Source organism: Xylocopa sonorina, chromosome 7, assembly GCF_050948175.1.
Source record: "Xylocopa sonorina isolate GNS202 chromosome 7, iyXylSono1_principal, whole genome shotgun sequence".
Lineage (NCBI taxonomy): Eukaryota > Metazoa > Arthropoda > Insecta > Hymenoptera > Apidae > Xylocopa > Xylocopa sonorina.
Genome location: NC_135199.1, coordinates 10,763,796 through 10,785,072, shown reverse-complemented (window position 1 = coordinate 10,785,072; position 21,277 = coordinate 10,763,796). Strand labels below are relative to the sequence as shown.

Sequence of the window (21,277 nt, the reverse complement as noted above, 5' to 3'; positions counted from 1 at the left end):
TAAATGTATACAGGTGGATTCGTGGTTCCCGAAATAAATTGCACGTTTAACGTTGACATTTGTTCAAATTGGACGGACAATCGATCGATGGCTGTGTTCGATTGCATTTCTAGGGTGATAAACTTCGCGAAAGACAAAGGACGTTAACGGAGGGGGGCTGAAATCTGAGAATCGGTGATTATTTATAAAGCGTCCTTCGTGAATTCCCCACGGCGGCGACATTTTCGTGCATTCGAAAAGTGTTGCCGGAGCGTGTTGTCGTCCTGATGCACCCGATGCGCAGGATATGCAGTATGCTAATCGTATGCGGGGGCCCGATGCCTCGCGGCGAATACAAATGGTAGCCAGCTGCCACCATCTTTCAGCCGTTCTAGCCTTTTCTTCTCTCGACGATCGCTCGTCCCCCATCTATTATGCCACTTCACGAGCCTCGACGAGTCCTTGGACGAAACTATCGAGGGTAGATTCTATTACTTCGACGCTATTATACGATATTTTACGATCAACAGATTGCCCAGTGAATTAAATTCGATGGCTTCTGTAGTCGAGCTTTTGTAGATACGATTATTATTTATTTTAATCGCTTTAGTGGATAGATGCGTAACTTGACTTAAAATAAGATCATGGCAAGTTAAGTACATTGGATTCCAAACAGCGAAGCTAGTCTTCGAATGAACGATAAATCAAGAGGATTTTGGTCGAAGGATGGAAACTTCTACGAGGTTCTTCCTTCGCAAGATGAAAAATGTTCGTAGCCCAACCCTCGACGACCATTTGAGTCGAAAACAAACGAGGACGCGGAATCCGCGTTTAAAATTCCGTGCTCGTCCATCATAATTATGGGCATCGTCTAATTTCTGAGTCCGTACGTGAAAACAATGACGCGAACGTCGAGGAGTAGTGGGGTGGAGGGGGAGGTTTGATCGGTTCGAATTCGATGGTCGTTCCGCGCGTCGAATCGTTCCTCTCGAGCCGGTCAGTCGTCGACGATAAATCGAAGGTGTCGTACGAACCCTCGACCGAGCGCGATTCTACCCGAAGGGAACACGTCTCTCCAACCCCTCCTCTGAAACGCGCGATCATGGAAAATGCGAACCGGTGGTGAATCCGCGAGCAGAGTCCGTCCGTGAACACTCGAAAGGGCGAAACGGGACACGTGGACGCAAGGAAACACCGGGTTCGAAAGAGATGGCCGAGAGGTTCGTGGCGCAGAAAAATATGGCGAACACGTGCGAAACACCCCGCTCGCGGCGACGAAACCGACCGACGTTCCTGGATTTGTCCAACATCACCCGTGAGTGTCTCGTTTTCCTCTTAATTTACGTACCCGCGGTCTCTCCCGACCTGTTTTCACTCCCCTCCTTCAGAATTCTCTGTTTCAGTTGAAAATCGTACATCGATTGAAACATCTTCTTTCGTGTATAGAATTCGTATTGGAAAGAAACGTTCGTTTCCCTTTCTGTCCCAACCTGTGGATATATATTAAACCGCGGATGAAGGGCTTTACAAAGTGGAGGAAAAATGAAGTGCCGGTGGATCGGGCAATTCAGAGATCTCGAGGAACGAGAATAGTCTGTATATAAAAGTATATTAAGAGGTGCATTAAAGAGTCCAAGGGGGTCTCTTCGTGTTTTACACGCTTGGCTGTAACAGCCTTGCCTCGAACGATTGCCAGCTTAATATCTTCGATAATTAATACATTGTTTACGCGTCCTTAATCTTGGTAAATGTTCAACATTTGACGCAGAAGACTTCCATAATTCTTTGTCAAGCGTTCTTCGAATCGAAGAGAGGAACGCAAGACGCAATCGACTGGACGCCGTTGCAAGAGGTCGATGGCAACGGTGCAATTTTCCGAAAACGACCGTTATAGCGCTTCCTGTCGGGCAGGCTAGGATCGTGTTACGAAGAGTACGCATAACGGCCCCGCGACTTTAATCGTTCGCGACTATTAATTCGGTGGAAGGCCGGATACGCCGAAAACGGAAGCCACGCGCGTCACGTAGCGAGCGCAACAGCCGCCGGCATGGCGTCCACGGACGGCCCAAGTACGGGAAGGAAGATTTTCAAACGCTGATTGACGCCAATCCCCTCTGCGTGTTCGTCGTTATTAAAACAGAGAAATTCCCGTCACGAAAGAATAATTTCTACACTGAAATCAGACAAGGAGGAACATCGATCGAATGCACAGTAGAGCCGCGCACGTTGGACGTCCGTGGGTTGCTACGGAATTTTTCTCATCGTTCGACTTACAGAAAGGACACGATGACGATCGCCCCTGAGATTTCTAAGATTTTAGAATTTCGAAGCGCCAAGAATCGACGGTGTGGAAGGTTACGTTCTGGTTTCGGGATGGAAACCACGTGTTACGGACACGGAAACGAACCCTTTGCGCCGACTATGGTCTTCTTCTATTCTTAACAGCGCGTTTATTTGTCCGCGGTTTTCACTGAGAACGTAGCCGCGCGGGGGGAGAATATGAAAGTTTACCCCGTGCCCAGTTATTTTCAGAGCCTCCGTACCCCAGAAAGACCGCGTCAAGCATCCCAATTTCCCGTAATTCCACTATAGTTTCCACCTCAAAATTATTCCCCCCTTCACTTATTACCTTTCAATCAGAATTTGTAATTAGAAAAGCTCGAATCGTCGCGTGAAACGCCGTGGCGACTGAGAGTCGCCTCTCGAGCGCAAAGGGTTAAACATTTTACGAAACCTCTCAAACGACAACCGATAACAGATAGACTATTATAACTCGGAAAGGGACCAGAAAAAAAAAACAAAAAAGGGAGAATAAGAAAAAATGTGACTCTTTCCGGTTATTTTCGGCCGCAGGGATCGTGAACCCCGGTGCGTTTCCAGTCGGCTGCTGCCAGATATCGATATCAGCCGGCACAAAAGCCCCGTTGTACGAGAAACGATCGCGGTTATGGAAAACGAACGACCCCATTAATTATACCATTATACGCTCGATAAAATCGCGAGCTGCATTCGTTGCTGACTGCATTGAGACGTTTAGACAAACCCCTCGCCATGGTTTCGCGCGTTCGTTGCGCTACGTGTTTCAAGGTTGCCGATTTGCAACTTGAAAATTTAGCTGCTGCGGTTCGCTTCTTCTTTCGCTTGGTAAAATTAAGAAAACGTTACGCGTGCACTTATTTAGGAGATTATCATTTCTTTTTTTATCGTAATGGATCGCTGGTGCAAGTGGACTGACGCGTACGATCGTGTACCATCGTGGGTAATCTTCGTGGTTCGTCGTGTTCGCGTGTCGACGGTCGCTCGCATTATTGCGACAGCTTCGTGATGTCGTTTCCCCGACTAACGCGGAACAAACGCATTAGAACGACGTTATTTCATTACCCTTGCGTGTCCCGCGTTGCATTAAGGGAAATTGGACGCGACTACGAGGAGGAGGAAAGCTAAAGCAAGGTGTGTCGTCCCGTTTAACGCGTTAATAGCGCGTGGAAGTCAACTCCTGCCGTGTCGTTAATTAGCACAGCGAAAGGGATATCGATTTACTCGAGATTAACGTTTACTTTCCATACGCTCGTCCTTTCCTTTCACTTTTAAACGATTTTGCAAATTTATCCTAGGGTCTCGTTCAGCAACCGGACTGTCGAAGATCGACTCACACCCCGAAGATGACGTCCTGTTCGTCTCCAGCAAGGACAGCGAGATTTCAAGCCTGTGGGTCAATTATCTCACGGCGTGCTTCGAACAGATCAGCAGGCAGCAGGGCCGGCCGCCTTTCAAGTAATTATTCAATGATAAACACTTCTCCTGATCCAATTTCCATTTTTCAAATTTCTTAACGCCTCTGTCTATACTAATGACCACAATATTTGCCTCGATCGCTCATTCAATCCTTAATTACCCTCGCCTCAAATCGCAGAGTTCGTCACCTGACCGTCGAGGAGTCGATATCACCGGGCAGCGAGGAGAGAATCCGATCAGCCCGCTTGCAGATCGTCGTCGTCTGTCCGATACTGCTGGAACGTATTCAGAGCCGACCGGAACACGCGACGAACCTCTCCAGGCAATTGATCACCGACAAAGTCCTCGCGATGATGCTAGGCGTCCACGACAGCCACATCAGCGAGGCGCACAAATCGATCCTGGTCTCGTACAACCAGTGGAGGAAGTTCTTCGTGAAGGACCAGGACGAAACGTTCGTTGGCGAGCTGCTAGGTGCCGCGGTGGGAATCCTTGGCACCACGCCGCCACCAGCGCTGAGGAGCGACAAAACCACGTTCTCCGTTCATCCGAAGAAGGTTAAACTGGTATGTAAATGAATTTCAGTCTTTGCGGTCGAATGTTCCCTCTGAGGAGACATTGTAAGTCTGCAAAGGGTTGAATGGTTAATTTTCAAAGAGAGATGAATAAGGTAACGAGGTTTAAAATTAATTGGAAATATTTGCAGGGTCATAATAGAATAATCGCCCTGCTGAACGATCCCTTAAGACCCGAGGACAACGTGTCCGTGATCGTGGACCGTTGCGGAGAAGCGATCGACATTGCTCACGTGAAACGAAGGAATCCCTACGCCCTGCAATTCTCCATTCCTGAGAGGTGCCTCGAGGTGTCCATGCTGGTCGGTGTGCGGATATCGAAGAACGGATGTCCGCTTGGGGTGAGGCAAGTGAAGTGCGAGAGCAGGCTCAGAGAACTCGACCAGATCCTGAGGGCCCACGACAATCCCTTGGAATTCATGTGCCAGGTAAGAATTTGATATCTTTAGAAAGGCCATTCTTTGAGGATGATTCGAAAGAGTTGAAAACGAAATTGAAATTTCGATTTTGCCTGCAGACTTTTGGCTTCAATCCGGGTGATCGCGAACAACTGGACAACTGGATGGTCCACGCGTTTCAACGAAACGTGCCACCGCATTTCAATCTCCTGTCCACACCCAGTGGAGTGGTGTCCACGCAAAAAGTCCACTCGAGTGAGTATAACATTCAGACGATTCTAATTGATCCATTGAAATAATTATTCATGAACGAATGCCGTTTGTTGTGCTTGCCGAGCTCGTTAGGAAGGATAGTTGGTAAGGACGCGAACCGAATCTCGGCAGATACCCTGCGCCAAACGTAACAGAATTTGAACTTTCTAATCTGCAAACTTAAAATCATCTGAATTTGATTCTAAAGCCGAGGAACCAAATATACGTTTGAACTAATTGATCCGATGAATGCAGGTCCCGAAGAGAATCCGACGTTGCTCCATTTCGCCGCCCGTTTCGGGCTGGAGAGGCTGGCCTGGCAGCTTCTCGAGTGTCCAGGCGGCGACATAGCATGCGATCTGAGGAACGTGTCGGAGCTGACACCCGCGGATCTTGCGGAGCAGGCGGGACACGCGCGGCTTGCGCATCAGCTTCGTGGCTACATGGTACAAAAACATCGCCTTTAAAGCGACGTCAATGTTAGTCCAATGGAACCGGTACTTCCGCGGTATTTCTCTACTCCTAATCGCAACTGCACTCGCAATCGTTCTTGATTGACATCTCTTATTGGCAGTTAGTTCGGCTTACCAGATCCCCAATCGGTTCTCATCGAATTAACTGGTACCTTGCTTTTGATTTGCATGTTTCGGGCGTGCCCTTGAATCCTCGTCCACGACGTCGCAGCAAATGAACGAGTTCACCAACATGTACAGCTACCTGAAGGTGATCAGTGAGACCACCACGGACCAAGCGGCAAGTGAGTGTCGCTCCTTACTTAGAATATCTCTGTCTCACGTTTCGTTGATGTTGCTATTAAAGAGCCAGATTTGTGCTCGTATAGCAGTTTTGAAAGTGGTATCAAAATGCCGCAGTAACGAGAACGAAACGGAACGATTTCTAGGTGCGGATCCATCAACGACTAACACGACAAGCGACACCAATAACGACAAGGAGGATTATTGTCGTCCACGGCCTTTAAGCGAAGCTTATTCAGTGCCACCGGCCGCAAGACCAATAACGTCTTTAATCTTGCCAGGCCAATTACCGGTAACCTCTAGCCCGACCACCACTAACTCCATTGAAGCAAATTACTCGATCGTACCAGCACCGACTCCCGTCGTCATCAGCCCGTCGACACCAACGTCTACGACGATCACCTTGAACGGCCTTGATCTACCTCTTCAAGGCTATATGAAAATGCATCCAGCTGGTAAGTGTTTCGTCCCTTGATCTTGAGATCTCGAGGCCCACGTGCGACCAGAATCATTCAGTTTCAATTTTTGAGCTTGGGTATTTTGAAAATTAAATATTTTCATTTTCATAATTGATTAGCTTCTAATAGAAATTTTATGTTGCGTACTTATCTCTTGGAATTTGAATATTTAAGTGCTGAAAACACCGACGTCGAACGTAGCAAGCCAACAGCCGTCCCGAGCAGGAACACCCACGCAGAATCGTCCAGATTGCCACTCGATGCCTGCTCGGGAGGAGAACGGCATGTCTTCGTACGCGTACGGCAGGGCGGCCTCCAACTCCAGCAGCGTCAAGTCGAGGGAACCGTCCGGACCCCAGGACGAGTTACTGGAAATCATAAACGACTTTAAAAACAACGTGTTCACGATAGCGGAAGTGGAACGTCTCGTTGAGAACTGGAGGAATCGCAACGACGTCCAACAGAGCTTCAAAGACAAACAGAGACAACTGACCGCGATGAGGGAGGAGTACGAGAGGATACAAAAGAGGATGAAAGAGGAAATGAAGGCTCCTACTCCGTTCGACAGAATAAGGAAGTTCTTCTCGAAGGGGAAGAAAGGTTGGTAGCTTAAAAGTCAATATCCCATGGATAGTGTCTTGTCTTTAGAATGAACTTAAATTCGTTGCGTCTCTTTGTAGATTCCAAAGACCATGCTAATGGAAGCGACGATTCTTCGTCGACCAGCAAAGTGGAGATCGTTAATGGAGCGTTGGCTGACCGTAGACCAGTTAGCAGCTTAAGTCTTCGTAGTGTGTCGAGTAAGTATTATACGATAATAAATTCTATTCAAGTAAAAAAACTTCTGACTTATATTTTACGCGATGTACATTTTTGTTTCCATAGGCTCGTCTTCGTCTGGCAGAATGAGCACAGCCAGCGGCTGCAGCGGAACCAGTTTAGGCGACAGTGGAACGCATTCTGACACTGAGGACCGACGAGTTAGTTAAAAAATTCTACATTTCGTTGTATATTTGCCTCGCCAACACAACTTAGTCACAGTAAAAGCACTATGATGTTACCTGCGTCGCGTGACATCACTTCCATAGCCATTTACGTCCGTACTCATCGATGGTTGTATAGTACGCGGGAACACCACATTCTAGGGCTACCTTAGAGGTAAGAGAGAGAAAGATATATAAAAAAGCTATAAGAAAGAGTGAGACAGATTATGGCGACTCTACTCTAGAACCCCTGGCGCCATCTCTCCGAAAAGTGCTCAAACTGTTCGCTCAGCGTTATCGACAGCGAAGTAAACTACTGAAAACTACTAGCGCCATCTCTTGGAGGAGCACTGAAACTGGTCAGGCATTAGTTTCACTACTTTCCGCAGAGATAGCGCTAGTAGTTTTCAGTAGTTTACTTCGCTGTCGATAACGCTGAGCGAACAGTTTGAGCACTTTTCGGAGAGATGGCGCCAGGGGTTCTAGAGGAGGGTCGGTACCGTCTGTCTCACTCTTTCTTATAGCTTTCTTATGTATCTTTCTCTCTCTTACCTCTAAAGCGGAATTTAAAATAGATCTGATCGTGCTTTTTGAAGTGTAATGTGACTCGCTGTGTTGTCTAGGTGACTGACCAATTATCAAATGAAAATTGCTGAATAAAAACAATCAATTATTTCAGCTGCAAAATGCCAGAGAGGATAAGCCCGGCGTAATGTCATACGAGATACCGCCAGCCCCGAAACCGTTCACCGGAAGATACTCCCCTGCACTCAGGTATTCGCCCTCCCCTCGTTCCTCCACCGGAAACGACCTGGACTTGAGACCTTCGCAGCCTCCGTCCAGAGCCGAGGACACCGAGTATTACATCGCCTTCCCTCCGTCAGGATTACCCATTCACTGTAAGTATCCATTTTTTACCGAATCGATTCGATTCGAGATTTTTCATTCAATTACCTCGACAATCGCTCGCAGCTTTCAAGACGGAGGGCACGTTGAAAGAACCGAAAACGCCAAGCTCGCCTTGCGACCATCCCAAGTATCTGGACATGATCCAAAACTCGTCCACAGCGACCGCAGACGAGTCGGAGGCCACCAGACATCCGGCGAACAGTTACGCAAACGTGAACCCCTCCGCGTTGAACCCAGCGCCGGTGCCACCAGCTGGCATGTGCATTCCTACGAATTACGTAAACGTAACTCCCAGCAGCCAAGTCAGCTCGTACCAGGAACCTGGCCAAGGTGGCCAGACCGAGCAAAGGCATTCCCCTGACACGGGAGACGCCTGCGAGACCTCGAAGAACGCGTCCAAGGTCGGCACTCCCGATCGAATAGGAGAGGCCAAGGTCGACGATGCGCGAGGTCAAACCACGAGCGAAGCTCGAAGTAAATGTAACGAGGAATACGTGGAGACGGACCTGGTGAACAGTTCAGAGGGCGTCGACGTACCGGATACCGGTAAACTACCGGAATATATGAACGTTGACGTCTCTCAGGATCTCAAGACTGGCGCCACAAAGAAGGCGCCTGCTCCTCCTGTTCCACCACGAGGTAAACCTTCTTTTATTTATTTATAGAAAGTTTGATAGTATCATTTGTAGAAAACTTTGGTCATCCAATGAATTTTCGAAGGACTTTTATGAATACCTTCTGTTTCGTTAGCAGACTTCTCAAGTACTTCTAGTGGTTTAACGATCTCTCATAAGCCGAATGGGGATCGTATCACAGAACTAAAAATAACTATTTTTAGCTTGGACAAATACGGTTATAACCGTATTTACTTCCTGTTAATTCATCAATCTCCCTCCAAAAGAACGGTCCGTTCATTCATAACTTGAATGAACCGCATCGTATGCGTCAAACGCAATGAATCACTGAAGATTCGAATGCAGTGACTAACTGTATAAGGAATCACGAGAATGCTCCACATGAAATACCTAGGAAAACTATGGAACAAGCGGTCAGGGAGTTAAAATTAGATCGAGCGATTTAAAAGGCTCATTAACAACCTCTTCCGTTAATTATTCACCGCTTAATCTCTTTCACCAAACGAAATCTACAACGGTTGATTACTTAATCGGGCTTTGTTTAGCCCGATTAAGTACATACAGTGCTGGACAAAAGTATTGGCACAGCATGATTGTTATGATAAAAATGCTTATAACTATGAAACAAATTGTTAAAAAGGAAAAATTTGTTTACACGTTTATTTATTTATTATTCTAGATTATTATTTAACAGAAACAGTAATATAAATAAAGTGATATGCGAAATAATAACAAAAACATATTTATTGAGCGTTTTAAGCATGGACAAAAGTATTGGCACAAATGATTGAAAGTACTTAGAAATTAAAAATTAATATTTGGTTGGCCCTCCATTCCTCATGATAACTTCCTTCAATCGTTTTGGCATTGAAGTTACCAATTTTTTTGTAAAATCCGGCTCTATATTGTTCCATTCTTGTAAAATAATAGCTTTTAATTGGTTTTTGTTTGTTATATTATATTTTCTAATTTTTTTTTCTAATTCATTCCAAACATGTTCGATGGGATTCATGTCTGGACTCTGGGGTGGGGTATTTAATGTATGTGCGGTATTGTAAACGATCCATTGTCGTACAATATAGGCAGTATGTTTTGGATCATGGTCTTGTTGAAAATAAAAATCACGCGGGAGATTTAATTTATTAGCACTTTTAAATAAATTTTCCTTTAATATATTTAAATATACATATTTGTCCATAATCTCATCTATGAATACTAATTCGCCAACCCCAGACGCTGCAATGGAACCCCATACCATGACTCCACCTCCTCCATGTTTCACAGTGGCTTGTAAATGTTGTGGATCCATTTCCGTATTTGGCTTTCTCCAAACTAATACTCTGCCATCTGATTTAAATATATTAAATTTAGTTTCATCTGAAAATAATACGTTATTCCAGAATGTGGGATCCTTTTTTATAAATTCTTTTGCAAATTCTTTTCTCATCTTCCGATTCTTCTTGGATATGTATGGTTTCCTTCTTGCGACACACGCAGAATATCCCGCATCTTTTAACACTCTCCGTATAGTTTTCGAACTTACTTCTTTTTTATTTTCTTCATTTAACTTTGCTCTAAGTTGTGATGAGTTTAATTTACAATTTATTTTCACTTCCTTTACAATTTTCCGTTTTTCTCTAACTGTTAACTTTGAGGGACGTCCACTTCGATTCCTACTTTTGAAATCTGATTGATTCTCAAATCGTTTTACGACACTTCTAATAGTGAATCGACTTCTATTAACACTTTTTGCTATTTCACTATAAGATTTTCGCATTTTGTGCAAATTTAATATTATTTTTCTCTCTTCACTTGTAGTTTCTTTCCCTCTTCTTGACATTGTTGCTTGTTATATTTCCTATGTTGCTAATCGACTGAACTTAAGGATGACTGTTAGAAAAAATGACTATCAGGGAATCCCCTACCTATACCATCAAGTGACAATCGGATTTTTTTCGGAGAGATACAACTACACTAAATTTTGTATAATGTGCCAATACTTTTGTCCATGCTTAAAACGCTCAATAAATATGTTTTTGTTATTATTTCGCATATCACTTTATTTATATTACTGTTTCTGTTAAATAATAATCTAGAATAATAAATAAATAAACGTGTAAACAAATTTTTCCTTTTTAACAATTTGTTTCATAGTTATAAGCATTTTTATCATAACAATCATGCTGTGCCAATACTTTTGTCCAGCACTGTATATAGCTCGTTATCCTCAAATTCCCTGACATTTCTCTTGCGTCTTCTGTTGCAGTTGCTACGAAGAAATAAAAGAAACACGCGGTTGCTATTTAACGAAACCGTTGCTGCTGAAGTTTCCACGAACCACGCTGGATGGATCCTGTAAAGGCGACCGTCGTTTCTTATTGCACAAGTATTGTGACATAGAGCGTGGCTTCGAGCAACTCGGCGTCAGTGTTCGTCGTAATCGTTAGTATTATTTAGTAGGGTATTTAAATGTAAATTTTTTCACACTTCGCGACGGTCCCCGCAAGGGGGAAGCCTTGATGTAGAATGTCTTTGTACAATTATTTTCGTTCTTTTTTTTTTTTCTCTGTTTACTCTCTTCTTCACATTTGAATACTCAAGATGACATTACTTAATCAATAGAAGATTCTTCTACGCTAGTATGCTACACGTGTTTATCGCTCGTTGTTAGTTTAACGTCGCCTCGAATGCGAGAATTGAAATAATGTATTTTAACTGCATAGTTATTAATTCGTTATTATTATTGATAGTCCAGCTACATTTAATTGCGTTAACGCGAATTAATAGATTATTAATGGATGTCTCCTTATAAATTTAATTAGATTAAGTACAATTCTGGGGATCTCAAATATACGGACTTAAACTTTCGAGATTTCCCAGGATTTAGAGTATCTAAATATTTCAATTCTAAATTTCGATGTCCCCTGTCAGTTGCCAGGCATTCGAGGCTTTCTAATTACGCCCACTGTAGGTTACGTATTAATTAATTAGTTAATCAATGCTGGGACCTATGGTCCGACAACGAATACAATGCTAGCGAGCGCCAAATCAAAGTTTCATCGTTTAGCGGAAAGCGAAAACTGTAATTTGTACATACTATCTTCTCTCCTACGCTGTATTATTATCGTAGTGCCTATTAACTCTTTCCAAGCTACGACCATGCGGCCCGCAAGAACGATAGTTACAAGTAATACTGTAGTAAATAACACTTTTCTCTGAATAAACCTTGCGTCGCACGTATCGACAATACCGGTCGGGACTAGGAAAAGGAAAAAAGATGACGCTAATGAAGACAATTGTCCATTCGCTTAATTTGTTCACTTTACCATTAACTTAAACTCACTGGTACGCGTGTATCATTTGATATCACCGTATCAGATTCATGGTCACGGACGTATCCGTTAACAGCTGGCTAACGAAGAACAGCAGTATGCGGTTCACAGCTTGGAAAGGCTTAATCGGCCGTCATTTTATAGCTAAGTTAGGTCGATCTGTATGGAAACGATTTGAAACGAATGTCCACCGACGCCAAAAGACTGTGTAACGAAACCCAGGCGTCGCGTGATCGTTTTGTCATCGATTATACAATTCGCACCGTCGCACATTGTAACCGATCGTTATATAGGATACACGGTTCTCTGTACAGGCGTGGAATCACCGTTTTCTTTCTTTCTTTTGTAAGATCGAGTCCGCGCGGAATGTGTTTCAAGTACCAAGAATGCATTTATCGTTTCAATCGCAACACTAGCAGCTAAGAGTTCAAGTGCGAAACCGTTTCTTTTTCTACTGGACCTGTCGGGTCCTTTTTATATATTTATGTTTATATCGACCAAATAAAGCGACGATTCGAGAAAGATCGGAGGGCATGTATCCGTCGAGCCTCCGCGTTATAACCATTCCGCGTTTCGTACGCGGAAAAATTAAAATACGGATATTAATATGAAACTTTTCAGCGACGCGGTCATTGATGGTTCACAGATTTTCCATATTCGTCACGACTGAATCATTTGACGATCTTGCAAGCGTTGGAACGAGACGTGAAGCGATTTAGAAGATTTCAAAGATCAAGATGTAACTTCGATCGTGCACACTGGGAAATCACACGCGCTCAGATTGAATTATGCAATGCGCTACGCTCGTTCACGCAAATTTCATGAATAATGGAGAGAAAAGGCATGGAAGCAAACGTCGTCGATTAACAATGGACCCGCTATTTTTTAAAAATCGCACGAACCTTCGACGATCACATTATACACTTGCGGAGAAATTCAATAAATCGTTAAACGAATTGCCAACAGCCGTGGGAGTAACTTTGCAGGGAGTACAGGGGATCTTTTCAGACAATCGGACACGATTTTTCGAGTGGCAACAACGAACAACTGAAGTGCTTTCAGCGTGACAAACAACGCTTTGTTAAACACCGTGATGTCACGTTCGTTTGCACATAGACGGACGCGTACCTGAATAAAACATGCGGACGGATAATCATCGACAGTATCGAAAGATCTTCCGTCGTGTCCGCGACGATGGCCAAGGGAAACCGGACAGTCTGAGGTTCTCGAAAAGTGTGCGACTCGTGATTAGCCCGACGAAGGACGAACCGTTTTCGGTGTAGAAAGGTATCCCTTCCAAACGATCATAGAAATAAGATATAAACTAGCTACAATTGCACTTCGATATGTAGATACCTTTTCGCGTAACGACTGAAGATTCGTCTTGAAACCATCCCTTCGAGCCAACGACTCTGAAGGGACACCAGGATCTTCTCAGAGATTGAACTTGTTCCAGCGTAACTTTATGAGAGATTCATGCTTCCCTCGAGCTTTCTATCGAAATAGAAATGTTCAATCGCTGGTAAACGTAGTCTGCCAAGATCGTAGATTGATATTTCAGCAGCATCCGGAAAGTGAAAAGGGTTTAATATCTCTCATCCTCTAGTATTTTATGTTTACCTCTGCGGAGGCGTGAACCAAACATTCGTCGCGAATGCTCGCGATTCTTCTCGTCCACTCGTGTTATCTTTCTTCCGGCCCCGACATTCTCTTAATTGCCTTCGAACGGTTGCTTAATTGCCGTTGCGGTTCGACATCCGAGGTAGGACCAACGATCTCGTAGCCGCGCTACGTGATCGCCACATGCTTCTGGTTAACGCCAAGTGGGGGTCGATCGTATATAGGAGAGAAATTGCTCTCGCCTCGACAAGACGGAGGAATCCGTGACCACGTAATCAATCGTCTATCCAACCTGTGCTCCAACCCCCGAGACGACGGTTTCACAGTGAGTTTCTGCGTGATTAAACAATTCTAGCAGAAGAAACGCGGATAAGGGTGGTGTTTTGAAAGTTCTTGCGCGGATTCAGATTCTAGTGCGTTTTGACGATAATCTTTGGACGCTTCAGACCGCAGTTATCGCACGACATCGTAATTATTTGCACTTTAAACATTTGCTAACAATTCTCTACACTTTCAGCAATTACCTGCGAGTTGAATAATTGAGAGATGACGCTACTTTCGGTGGCCTTCGCGTTGGCCTTGGCATTGACCACCACAGTTGGCCAGTCCAGGTGTGTGTTTCTATCTTCTCCCGTTTAAATAACTTTATTTCGAGTGGATTACTTTTTACATGATCGAAATAACATCTTTCTCAGGTACGAACCGTTTGCTCAAAAAAAAGGTTCCTGTCCACCACCTATACCGGTGCAGATCTGCACCCAGTCCTGTTTCTCCGACTCACACTGCTCAGGAATTGGCAAGTGCTGTCCCACCAACTGTGGAGGGTTCATTTGCGCGAAACCTGTGACTATGAGGAAAGAAGCGGCGACAGGTACGGCGAGAATTGGCGAATAAATGGTATCAAGCGCTTCACGCTCGGCTTTGGAGTTTCTTTCTTATTTCGTGTGTTGGTTCAGTGAAACCAGGCTCGTGTCCAGCGATACCAAAGGGTAGATGGGTGTGTTCACCAACGTGCACCGTTGACAGCGATTGCAGGGGGTCGTTGAAGTGCTGCAAAAATCGCTGCGGGGCTTTGGCTTGCCAGAAACCGGAAGTGGAGGAGGTCGAGGACGCGGACTTCCCGGAACCCGTCGCAGTTCCGGAGGAACCGTCATATATGAACTCTAGGAATCCCTTCATCTACGGCAGGAACCGGAGCTACAATCCTTACAACTTTTATTACCTTTAATTCTAAGATTAAGTTATAGTTCGTGGTAAAACCAGTTGAAGCGATGGCACGGCGTTTGTTTGCGAGATTCCTTCGCCACTGCAGAAAACTTGTGCTGCATCTTTAACTGGTACAAAGTTAAAATTGCGCCTGAGGATTCTGTTCTTAACTTTTTAGTTTCGAATTTTTAATTTTCAAAATGCCCTACACTTAAACGGTTTACTTAATTTATTAGCACAGTTTCGAGCATTGGAATAAGAACACGGACCAAAAGTAGATAAGCGAATTTTAGTCGTAACTTATTTTAATCATAAGTTGTACGTAATTGTATTTAATACATTTTTCAAACGATATAAAGACACTTTATTTTTCAATAACATATTTTTCAGTAATTCGAAGATCTTCTGAAAGACGCATTCCTTCGTACAAACAGAGCAGCGTTGACATAAATTGACCCAGTAACTAAAATTTGCATAGAGCCTTGAAGATCGTATCTCCTCGAATCTAAATAAGGAAGGTCATCAACGTTAACAGCGAATTCACATGAAAGCCCAAAAGAATCTTCTCAAAACGAATTTCAAAACTCCACAATCCACACGACACTCCATTAATTAAAAAGAAAAGAAAAGGAGAACGAAGCATACCATTACCTAATTCGTACGAGGTACCCAATGTACTTTCATCTTCACTTGCTACAATCCCTAAGTTACTCACTTCGTGAGTCACGTTTTCATATCCGTCTAGCCGTCGCTTGATCCAAGACAATCTTTTCATAAAGACCAACCTATATCAACGCTCAGAGAACAGGTTCCCTATTATTCGAGATCCGTATGAATCATGCGAGCTCGCTTATCCGACTGAAATACCCAAACAGCGTTATTCATCGAACTCTTCAACTGCAACGTGACGATGTGACGAAAAAAAAAGAAAACAACCGCGAAGCAAGTTCCTAAACCGAAACAACGATTGCGAAACGCTGGGAAATTCTCGAGTCAACCGATCGCGACATTTTCCTCGTTTATATTATATTTTTCGTGATATAGCGCGGATAGAACGCTCGGCTCGCAACAGTGTACCTTTCGCTGAGTTGAAGGAAGAAGTGGAACCGACGGAGTTAACGATAGGTTGGCAGGCAGGTAGACAAGGAAGGAAGAAGAGATTTAAGAAGCTGGACTGCTATCATCGTGCACAGATTAGGCGCAGTGCTGCTTGGAAGTGAATGAATCTGGTGATACCGAAGCAAGAGAAATATTGCTAGAAGAGATTCTGAATAAAGAAAAATGCACAGTATGTATTTGTCGTGGAAAAGTATTGTCTGCTGCGATAGGGCAAAGTGTTTCTTAAATGGGAAATGGATTTTTACTGGTGTATACATTTGGTGTTGATATATTTTTCGTTTGCATTGAAATGTTTTGTACCTATACTTTTAAACAATATTACAGCTGTACAGTACTGAATAATGATTTATGTATTGCTCTAGGGAAAGGAACTACCCTAATACTGGCAGTGTGCTTGTTGATTGCCACGGCGATTGCCCAACTGTCTCGTAAGTTAATTAATTATTCGAACACGTAATTATTTCCATAAAAACCTAACCAAACATTGAATAAATTACAATACCAATAAACTTATCGTTTACTATTGCATAAATCTTTCGGTTAGTAAACAGATTCAATTATGCTAAAAGTTATTGCATACTTTTCATCTCTTCGATTTTACTAAATTATAATGTCTAATGTTTCGCTTGAATAATTTATAAAAACTAGTAAAATGTATAATAAATAATCACAATAAAACTATTGAAATATACAATAAATTACAATAAAACCAATATATTGTAATTTATTATACATATTATTAGTTTTATTGTAATTCATTGTATATTTCAATAGTTCTATTGTAAATTCTTGTATATTTCAGTAGTTTTATTGTAATTTATTATATATTTCAGTAATTTTATTATAATTTATTTTATATGTCCCACTTTAAAGGTAAGAGAGAGTAAGATATATAAGAAAGCTATAAGAAAGAGTGAGATAGATGCTACCGCCTTACTCTAGAGCCCCTGGCGCCATCTCTGTGAAAAGTGCTCAAACTGCTCGCACATCGTTATCGACAGCGAAGTAAACTACTGAAGACTACTAGCGCCATCTCTGCGGAAAGTAGTGAAACTAATGTCTGACCAGTTTCAGTGCTCCTCCAAGAGATGGCGCTAGTAGTCTTCAGTAGTTCACTTCGCTGTCGATAACGCTGTGCGAACAGTTTGAGCACTTTTCGGAGAGATGGCGCCAGTAGTTCTAGAGTAGAATCGCCATAATCTATCTCACTCTCTCTTATAGCTTTCTTATATATCTTTCTCTCTTATCTCTAAAGTGGTAGATATAAAATAGATTACAATGAAATTACTAAAATACACAATACAATTTCAATAAAAATATTGAAATATACATCCCAACAACACAACTTTGTCACAGTAAGTGCTCTTACTGTGATAAAGTAGTGTTGTCGGAATCTAAGTACAGTGTAAAAAGTAAAAAACGACCTTTTACGTACCGGTTATAATAGTATTATTACATGAATTATGCGGTGTTTTTTTATATCGTTTGCTTAATATATATTTATTGATCTATTTTATAATCGTGATATCTTATGTTGAATTAAATGCTGAAATCAGCTCATAGAACGTTACGCCTTTTCTTTTTTGATTATGGTACTAAAATCCTTTTTTTTCTTTTCAGATAAAGAAGGTCATTGTCCGCTGAGAAGCAGTGTTTCGAAATGTATGCCTAAATGCGTTTCCGATTTCCAGTGTTCTTTTAATGAGAAATGCTGCCCAAATAAATGTGGAAGTGAGTCATGCGTTGAAGCGAGTGCTGTCAATACTGGCAGTGGATACAAAGGATCATGGAATGGTAGAGAAGTTGATTGAACATCGTAAAATTCCAATGATTTAAAAGACGAACGAATTTCTAACAGAAATTATTTTTCAGAACCCGTTTACTGTGCCGGGGTAAAATGCGGCGTAAAAGAGAAATGCGCGTTCGATCGTAGAACGAAACGCGAGAAATGCGTTCGCACCTGAATGTGCCACCTAAATGTGAATTAATTGTTTTTAGAATCTTTCAATAAAGTGTTTAACAAAAATCTATATTCCCTCATCATTTAAGAACATTTCAAATTTAAATTGCGATGTATCGGACTATGCTAAGTCGAACGTAGCGATAGCAACCTGTTGTAAATAGATCGATAATCGAAACGACAACTCAATCGATACCTCTCGATAATCTCTTTATTATTGTATGTAACGAGAAATACATACATGCATGTAACTCCGATTGAAGAATTTGTACTTTATTATCGATATTTCTAAAAAGTATACGCGCGAAGTGACACAAGGACGGAATCACTTCGTCTTGGGAATTACCTGACAAAATGACAATCGCTCGATCTTGATTCGTTGTAATATAATCACTATTATTTTTTTCGATCGTCGAGAAAGAGGTTAGACTGATGCCGATCTTACGATGGCAGTGGAGTTTCTAGTAAATCGTTTAAAAGCCCTCGTCGTACTTCTATTGGGAGTATTTAGACGAGCGATGTGCTGTCTTCGACGCAGAAGAAGGTCATCCTGCGATTCTATCCCCCTCTCCGCAGTCGGTGTGGTGCCGAACAATTCGAACAACCCTACCGCACAACCAGTGAGTTTCAGCTATTATTACACGTTTGTATTTCTAGCTCGACACGTTGGAACGACTTAAAGATTTTGTCAATCCTGTTGTACCATTGACTCCGATAATAGTAATCACTGAAGATGCTTGCTCAAGGAATCAGAGCAGTGGGATCAGTGGGAGGAAAATCCTGTGGTGGTCGTGCCAGATAGGCCGGTCAATACGATACAAGCTAAGATCGAACAGTACAGGCAGCAAGCATCTAAATCGTCAGAACCGGAAGAGCAGCAACCAAACTTCTTCGAGGTGACCGTTGATACCGGTTTCTATTACCACTGCAAAAACATTTCATTCTCACATTTTATGCTGTTTATAGGATATGACGCCAAAGATAACTGCACAGACAAAGATTCTAGTTAAGGATAAGGCATCGGAGAACACATCCTGGAACTCGTCCAAGTTTGCTATGGCTAGTGACCCTATACCATCTGTAAGTTTAAAAAGTAAAAGGTGTAATGATTTTACCCCATGCGTTACGATTAGAGACTTTATATATATATATATATATATATATATTATACTCTGTATAATTTAATTTTTAATACAAGGCAGCTTATTTTCCAGAATGAACTAGGAGAATGGGAGGACAATGCTGTAGGTTGGGAAGAAGAAACAGCAAAGGAATTTGGAGATCCGACGAAAACGTTGAGGGAACAGAAGCGAAGAGAAAGAGAACAACGATTGTTCGAACAACAACAGAAAAGAATCGAGCGTAACTCAAGACCTCAACCATTGGGGGCGAAACTAAGCTCTTGATAAGATAAGAAATGTACCAATTAAAATTTTTATAAGAAATCATCAATTTTCAACTAACGACGTCCATGCGTAAACGCGATCTTTTTTTATAGCTAAAGGGAACGTCGATTAAAGTTGAAAGGAAATCAAAAGTCATTGTGTACACGAGTAATTATTATGCGTTCCTGTACGGATGTTCGAGTTGTTTTCTGTAAAATACATATATGTCAGGAATATCTACTATTGCTTGAGGAGTTTAAATTTATACTTTAGCGCGCTTGCTGATCAATCGATATACTGTATTTTAATGCATTTAATTTATTACTTTGAACTCGGTAAAAAATACTGAATGTTATTGGTTTCTTGGCAGAAACCAGGAGGAATTATTTGCATAACTTATGCAGTAACGGCAAGATAACATTCATTATAAAAAGTACGGCAACACTGTTATTTTTGTTGCTTCAATTATCCGTTCTATTGTTAGAATATTAGTATCGACTAGTGACATTCCATGTAAATAACCATTTAATACCATATAGAGTCTGACTTTTTACACTCGTATCGGTACACCGAAACTTCTAATTTCTATCGGCATAATATTAGTTAGAAAAGCTCTGACATTCGCCCGCCTTTGTTCGATACTTAACACCTGTGTAATATTTGTATCCGTTAATTGCCTAAACATGTGGAAACTAATCCTCGGATAGTGATTCGTTTAATTGTTTTTATTGTTGCAAGACCGAGAACGTATATTCCATTGAATTTGTAGCGATACGAAATAAAACATATTATTAAATATCGTGCGTAATTAACGAATGCGACGGAAACCTTGAACGAAAGCAAAGCTGTGTCGAACGATAAGTCGTAAGTATGATTCATAAGTGCGCTTGTTAACAGGAAATGGTCACTATGTGGTATAAGGAAAGATGAATATTATTTCGACGCGCGTAATTTTCGACATTCGAAGTGTCGATAAAGTAATCGAAGTAACATTTCTCTGTTTACAACCAGATAAGCCTAGTCTGAAGCCGATAAGGTCGGACAAAAATGGCAGGATAGGATAATATTCCTTTGCGCAGCCGTTCGTATTCGCTTCTACGTTTATCGATTGTTACAAAGTTTTTGCATATCGTAATCATGAGGATACCTTGAAACTATTAAAGCGTCAATTATCGGTCAAAGTAAACTGGATAAGTGAGCACGTGAGTAACATTAAGTATTTCTAAGAAGCGTGTAAGTTACGCGTTCACGAATGTAAAATACCCAAACGAATAAACTGGAATGCGAAGAATCGTACACGGCCAGTGTACGAACGGCTGACTGCGTTCTGTTCCTTTATTTAATTACCGCCAATAACGGATGCAAATTGAAAACTATTGCGCGTTATCGATCAAAAGAGCGATCGAATATGAATTCCCGCTTTTCAAATTACATCACGTGCGTCACGGTGTTATTTGTGTGTACGTGGCCGCGATAACGCGACGAGCCGCGTCTGTGTGTCGCGCGCGGTGACGTGCGCTCGAAATCTGCGCTGGCAATCGAGAATCGAACGCGGCCAACTTCGGACCGGTTCGTGTCTGTACGTGTACAGAAACGATGGAAGAGCTGGCTTGACGAGGGACTAAAGGATTTTCTTTTTTTCACGGTGAACTGCGGTGATCCGTTGTCCAGGATTATCGAGCGACCTTCGGGACGTCCTTCGTCTCCATTTTCCCTTCTCTACCCGGGATCATCGGAGCCCGTGCCTCGCGCTCGTGATCCGATGTTTCTCAGCTCTGCCTTCGACAGCGTATGCGAATTCGAAATGTCAACATCAGGAGGTGAGCCGTTGGTGGTGTCTTCGCGCGGCTACGAGCTTCGTTGCCCGTCGACGAGATCCGTCGCGTCGTTACGCGATGCGTTAACCTCGTTCGCGGAACGTTCGCCAGCGTTCAACTAAAAATATTTTCGGCCGCTCCGTATGTAGGACGGATCAC

At 42.6% G+C, this 21,277-nt stretch overlaps 4 protein-coding genes across 5 annotated transcripts in view; all 4 read left to right on the top strand.

Annotated features, from left to right (window-relative positions):
* The window catches only part of Stumps (DBB domain-containing protein stumps), a 33,899-nt gene extending 22,001 nt beyond the window's left edge, over window positions 1–11,898 (top strand). The window contains exons 6-18 of one of the 2 annotated variants that reach the window (XM_076897717.1): window positions 3,594–3,753; window positions 3,893–4,280; window positions 4,421–4,717; window positions 4,807–4,942; window positions 5,195–5,385; window positions 5,624–5,696; window positions 5,784–6,149; window positions 6,327–6,752; window positions 6,833–6,952; window positions 7,038–7,132; window positions 7,815–8,034; window positions 8,108–8,683; window positions 10,946–11,898. In XM_076897717.1, coding sequence (XP_076753832.1) covers window positions 3,594–3,753; window positions 3,893–4,280; window positions 4,421–4,717; window positions 4,807–4,942; window positions 5,195–5,385; window positions 5,624–5,696; window positions 5,784–6,149; window positions 6,327–6,752; window positions 6,833–6,952; window positions 7,038–7,132; window positions 7,815–8,034; window positions 8,108–8,683; window positions 10,946–10,962 — 3,065 coding nt within the window. In that variant the 3' untranslated portion in view covers window positions 10,963–11,898. The remainder of the gene's footprint in view (window positions 1–3,593; window positions 3,754–3,892; window positions 4,281–4,420; window positions 4,718–4,806; window positions 4,943–5,194; window positions 5,386–5,623; window positions 5,697–5,783; window positions 6,150–6,326; window positions 6,753–6,832; window positions 6,953–7,037; window positions 7,133–7,814; window positions 8,035–8,107; window positions 8,684–10,945) is intronic. The other variant, XM_076897715.1, reaches the window with a different exon arrangement.
* Window positions 11,899–13,725: 1,827 nt separating this feature from the next.
* Window positions 13,726–15,215, top strand: LOC143425147 (antileukoproteinase). Its single transcript, XM_076897697.1, has 4 exons — window positions 13,726–13,956; window positions 14,149–14,242; window positions 14,327–14,502; window positions 14,588–15,215. Exons 2-4 carry the CDS (start codon window positions 14,178–14,180, stop codon window positions 14,857–14,859), a joined length of 513 nt encoding a protein of 170 aa, XP_076753812.1. The 5' UTR covers window positions 13,726–13,956; window positions 14,149–14,177; the 3' UTR covers window positions 14,860–15,215.
* Window positions 15,216–15,911: 696 nt separating this feature from the next.
* Window positions 15,912–17,951, top strand: LOC143425217 (waprin-Thr1). Its single transcript, XM_076897844.1, has 4 exons — window positions 15,912–16,125; window positions 16,319–16,384; window positions 17,577–17,750; window positions 17,829–17,951. The coding sequence occupies exons 1-4, from the start codon at window positions 16,119–16,121 to the stop codon at window positions 17,918–17,920; spliced, it is 339 nt and encodes a 112-aa protein (XP_076753959.1). The 5' UTR covers window positions 15,912–16,118; the 3' UTR covers window positions 17,921–17,951.
* A 212-nt stretch (window positions 17,952–18,163) lies between these two features.
* Window positions 18,164–20,097, top strand: LOC143425025 (uncharacterized). Its single transcript, XM_076897467.1, has 4 exons — window positions 18,164–18,536; window positions 18,663–18,812; window positions 18,883–18,996; window positions 19,131–20,097. The coding sequence occupies exons 1-4, from the start codon at window positions 18,363–18,365 to the stop codon at window positions 19,320–19,322; spliced, it is 630 nt and encodes a 209-aa protein (XP_076753582.1). The 5' UTR covers window positions 18,164–18,362; the 3' UTR covers window positions 19,323–20,097.
* The last annotated feature ends 1,180 nt before the right edge of the window (window positions 20,098–21,277 follow it).

Excerpts from the sequence above, each read along its gene's own strand:
- LOC143425025 (XM_076897467.1), top strand. The coding sequence starts at position 18,363 with ATGGCAGTGGAGTTTCTAGTAAATCGTTTAAAAGCCCTCGTCGTACTT. Across the intron at positions 18,537-18,662 it reads ACAACCCTACCGCACAACCA|GAATCAGAGCAGTGGGATCA; the intron begins GTGAGTTTCAGC and ends TGCTTGCTCAAG. Across the intron at positions 18,997-19,130 it reads CTAGTGACCCTATACCATCT|AATGAACTAGGAGAATGGGA; the intron begins GTAAGTTTAAAA and ends CTTATTTTCCAG.
- LOC143425217 (XM_076897844.1), top strand. Across the intron at positions 16,385-17,576 it reads GGCGATTGCCCAACTGTCTC|ATAAAGAAGGTCATTGTCCG; the intron begins GTAAGTTAATTA and ends TTTTCTTTTCAG. Across the intron at positions 17,751-17,828 it reads ATACAAAGGATCATGGAATG|AACCCGTTTACTGTGCCGGG; the intron begins GTAGAGAAGTTG and ends ATTATTTTTCAG.
- LOC143425147 (XM_076897697.1), top strand. The coding sequence starts at position 14,178 with ATGACGCTACTTTCGGTGGCCTTCGCGTTGGCCTTGGCATTGACCACC. Across the intron at positions 14,243-14,326 it reads ACCACAGTTGGCCAGTCCAG|GTACGAACCGTTTGCTCAAA; the intron begins GTGTGTGTTTCT and ends CATCTTTCTCAG. Across the intron at positions 14,503-14,587 it reads GAGGAAAGAAGCGGCGACAG|TGAAACCAGGCTCGTGTCCA; the intron begins GTACGGCGAGAA and ends GTGTTGGTTCAG.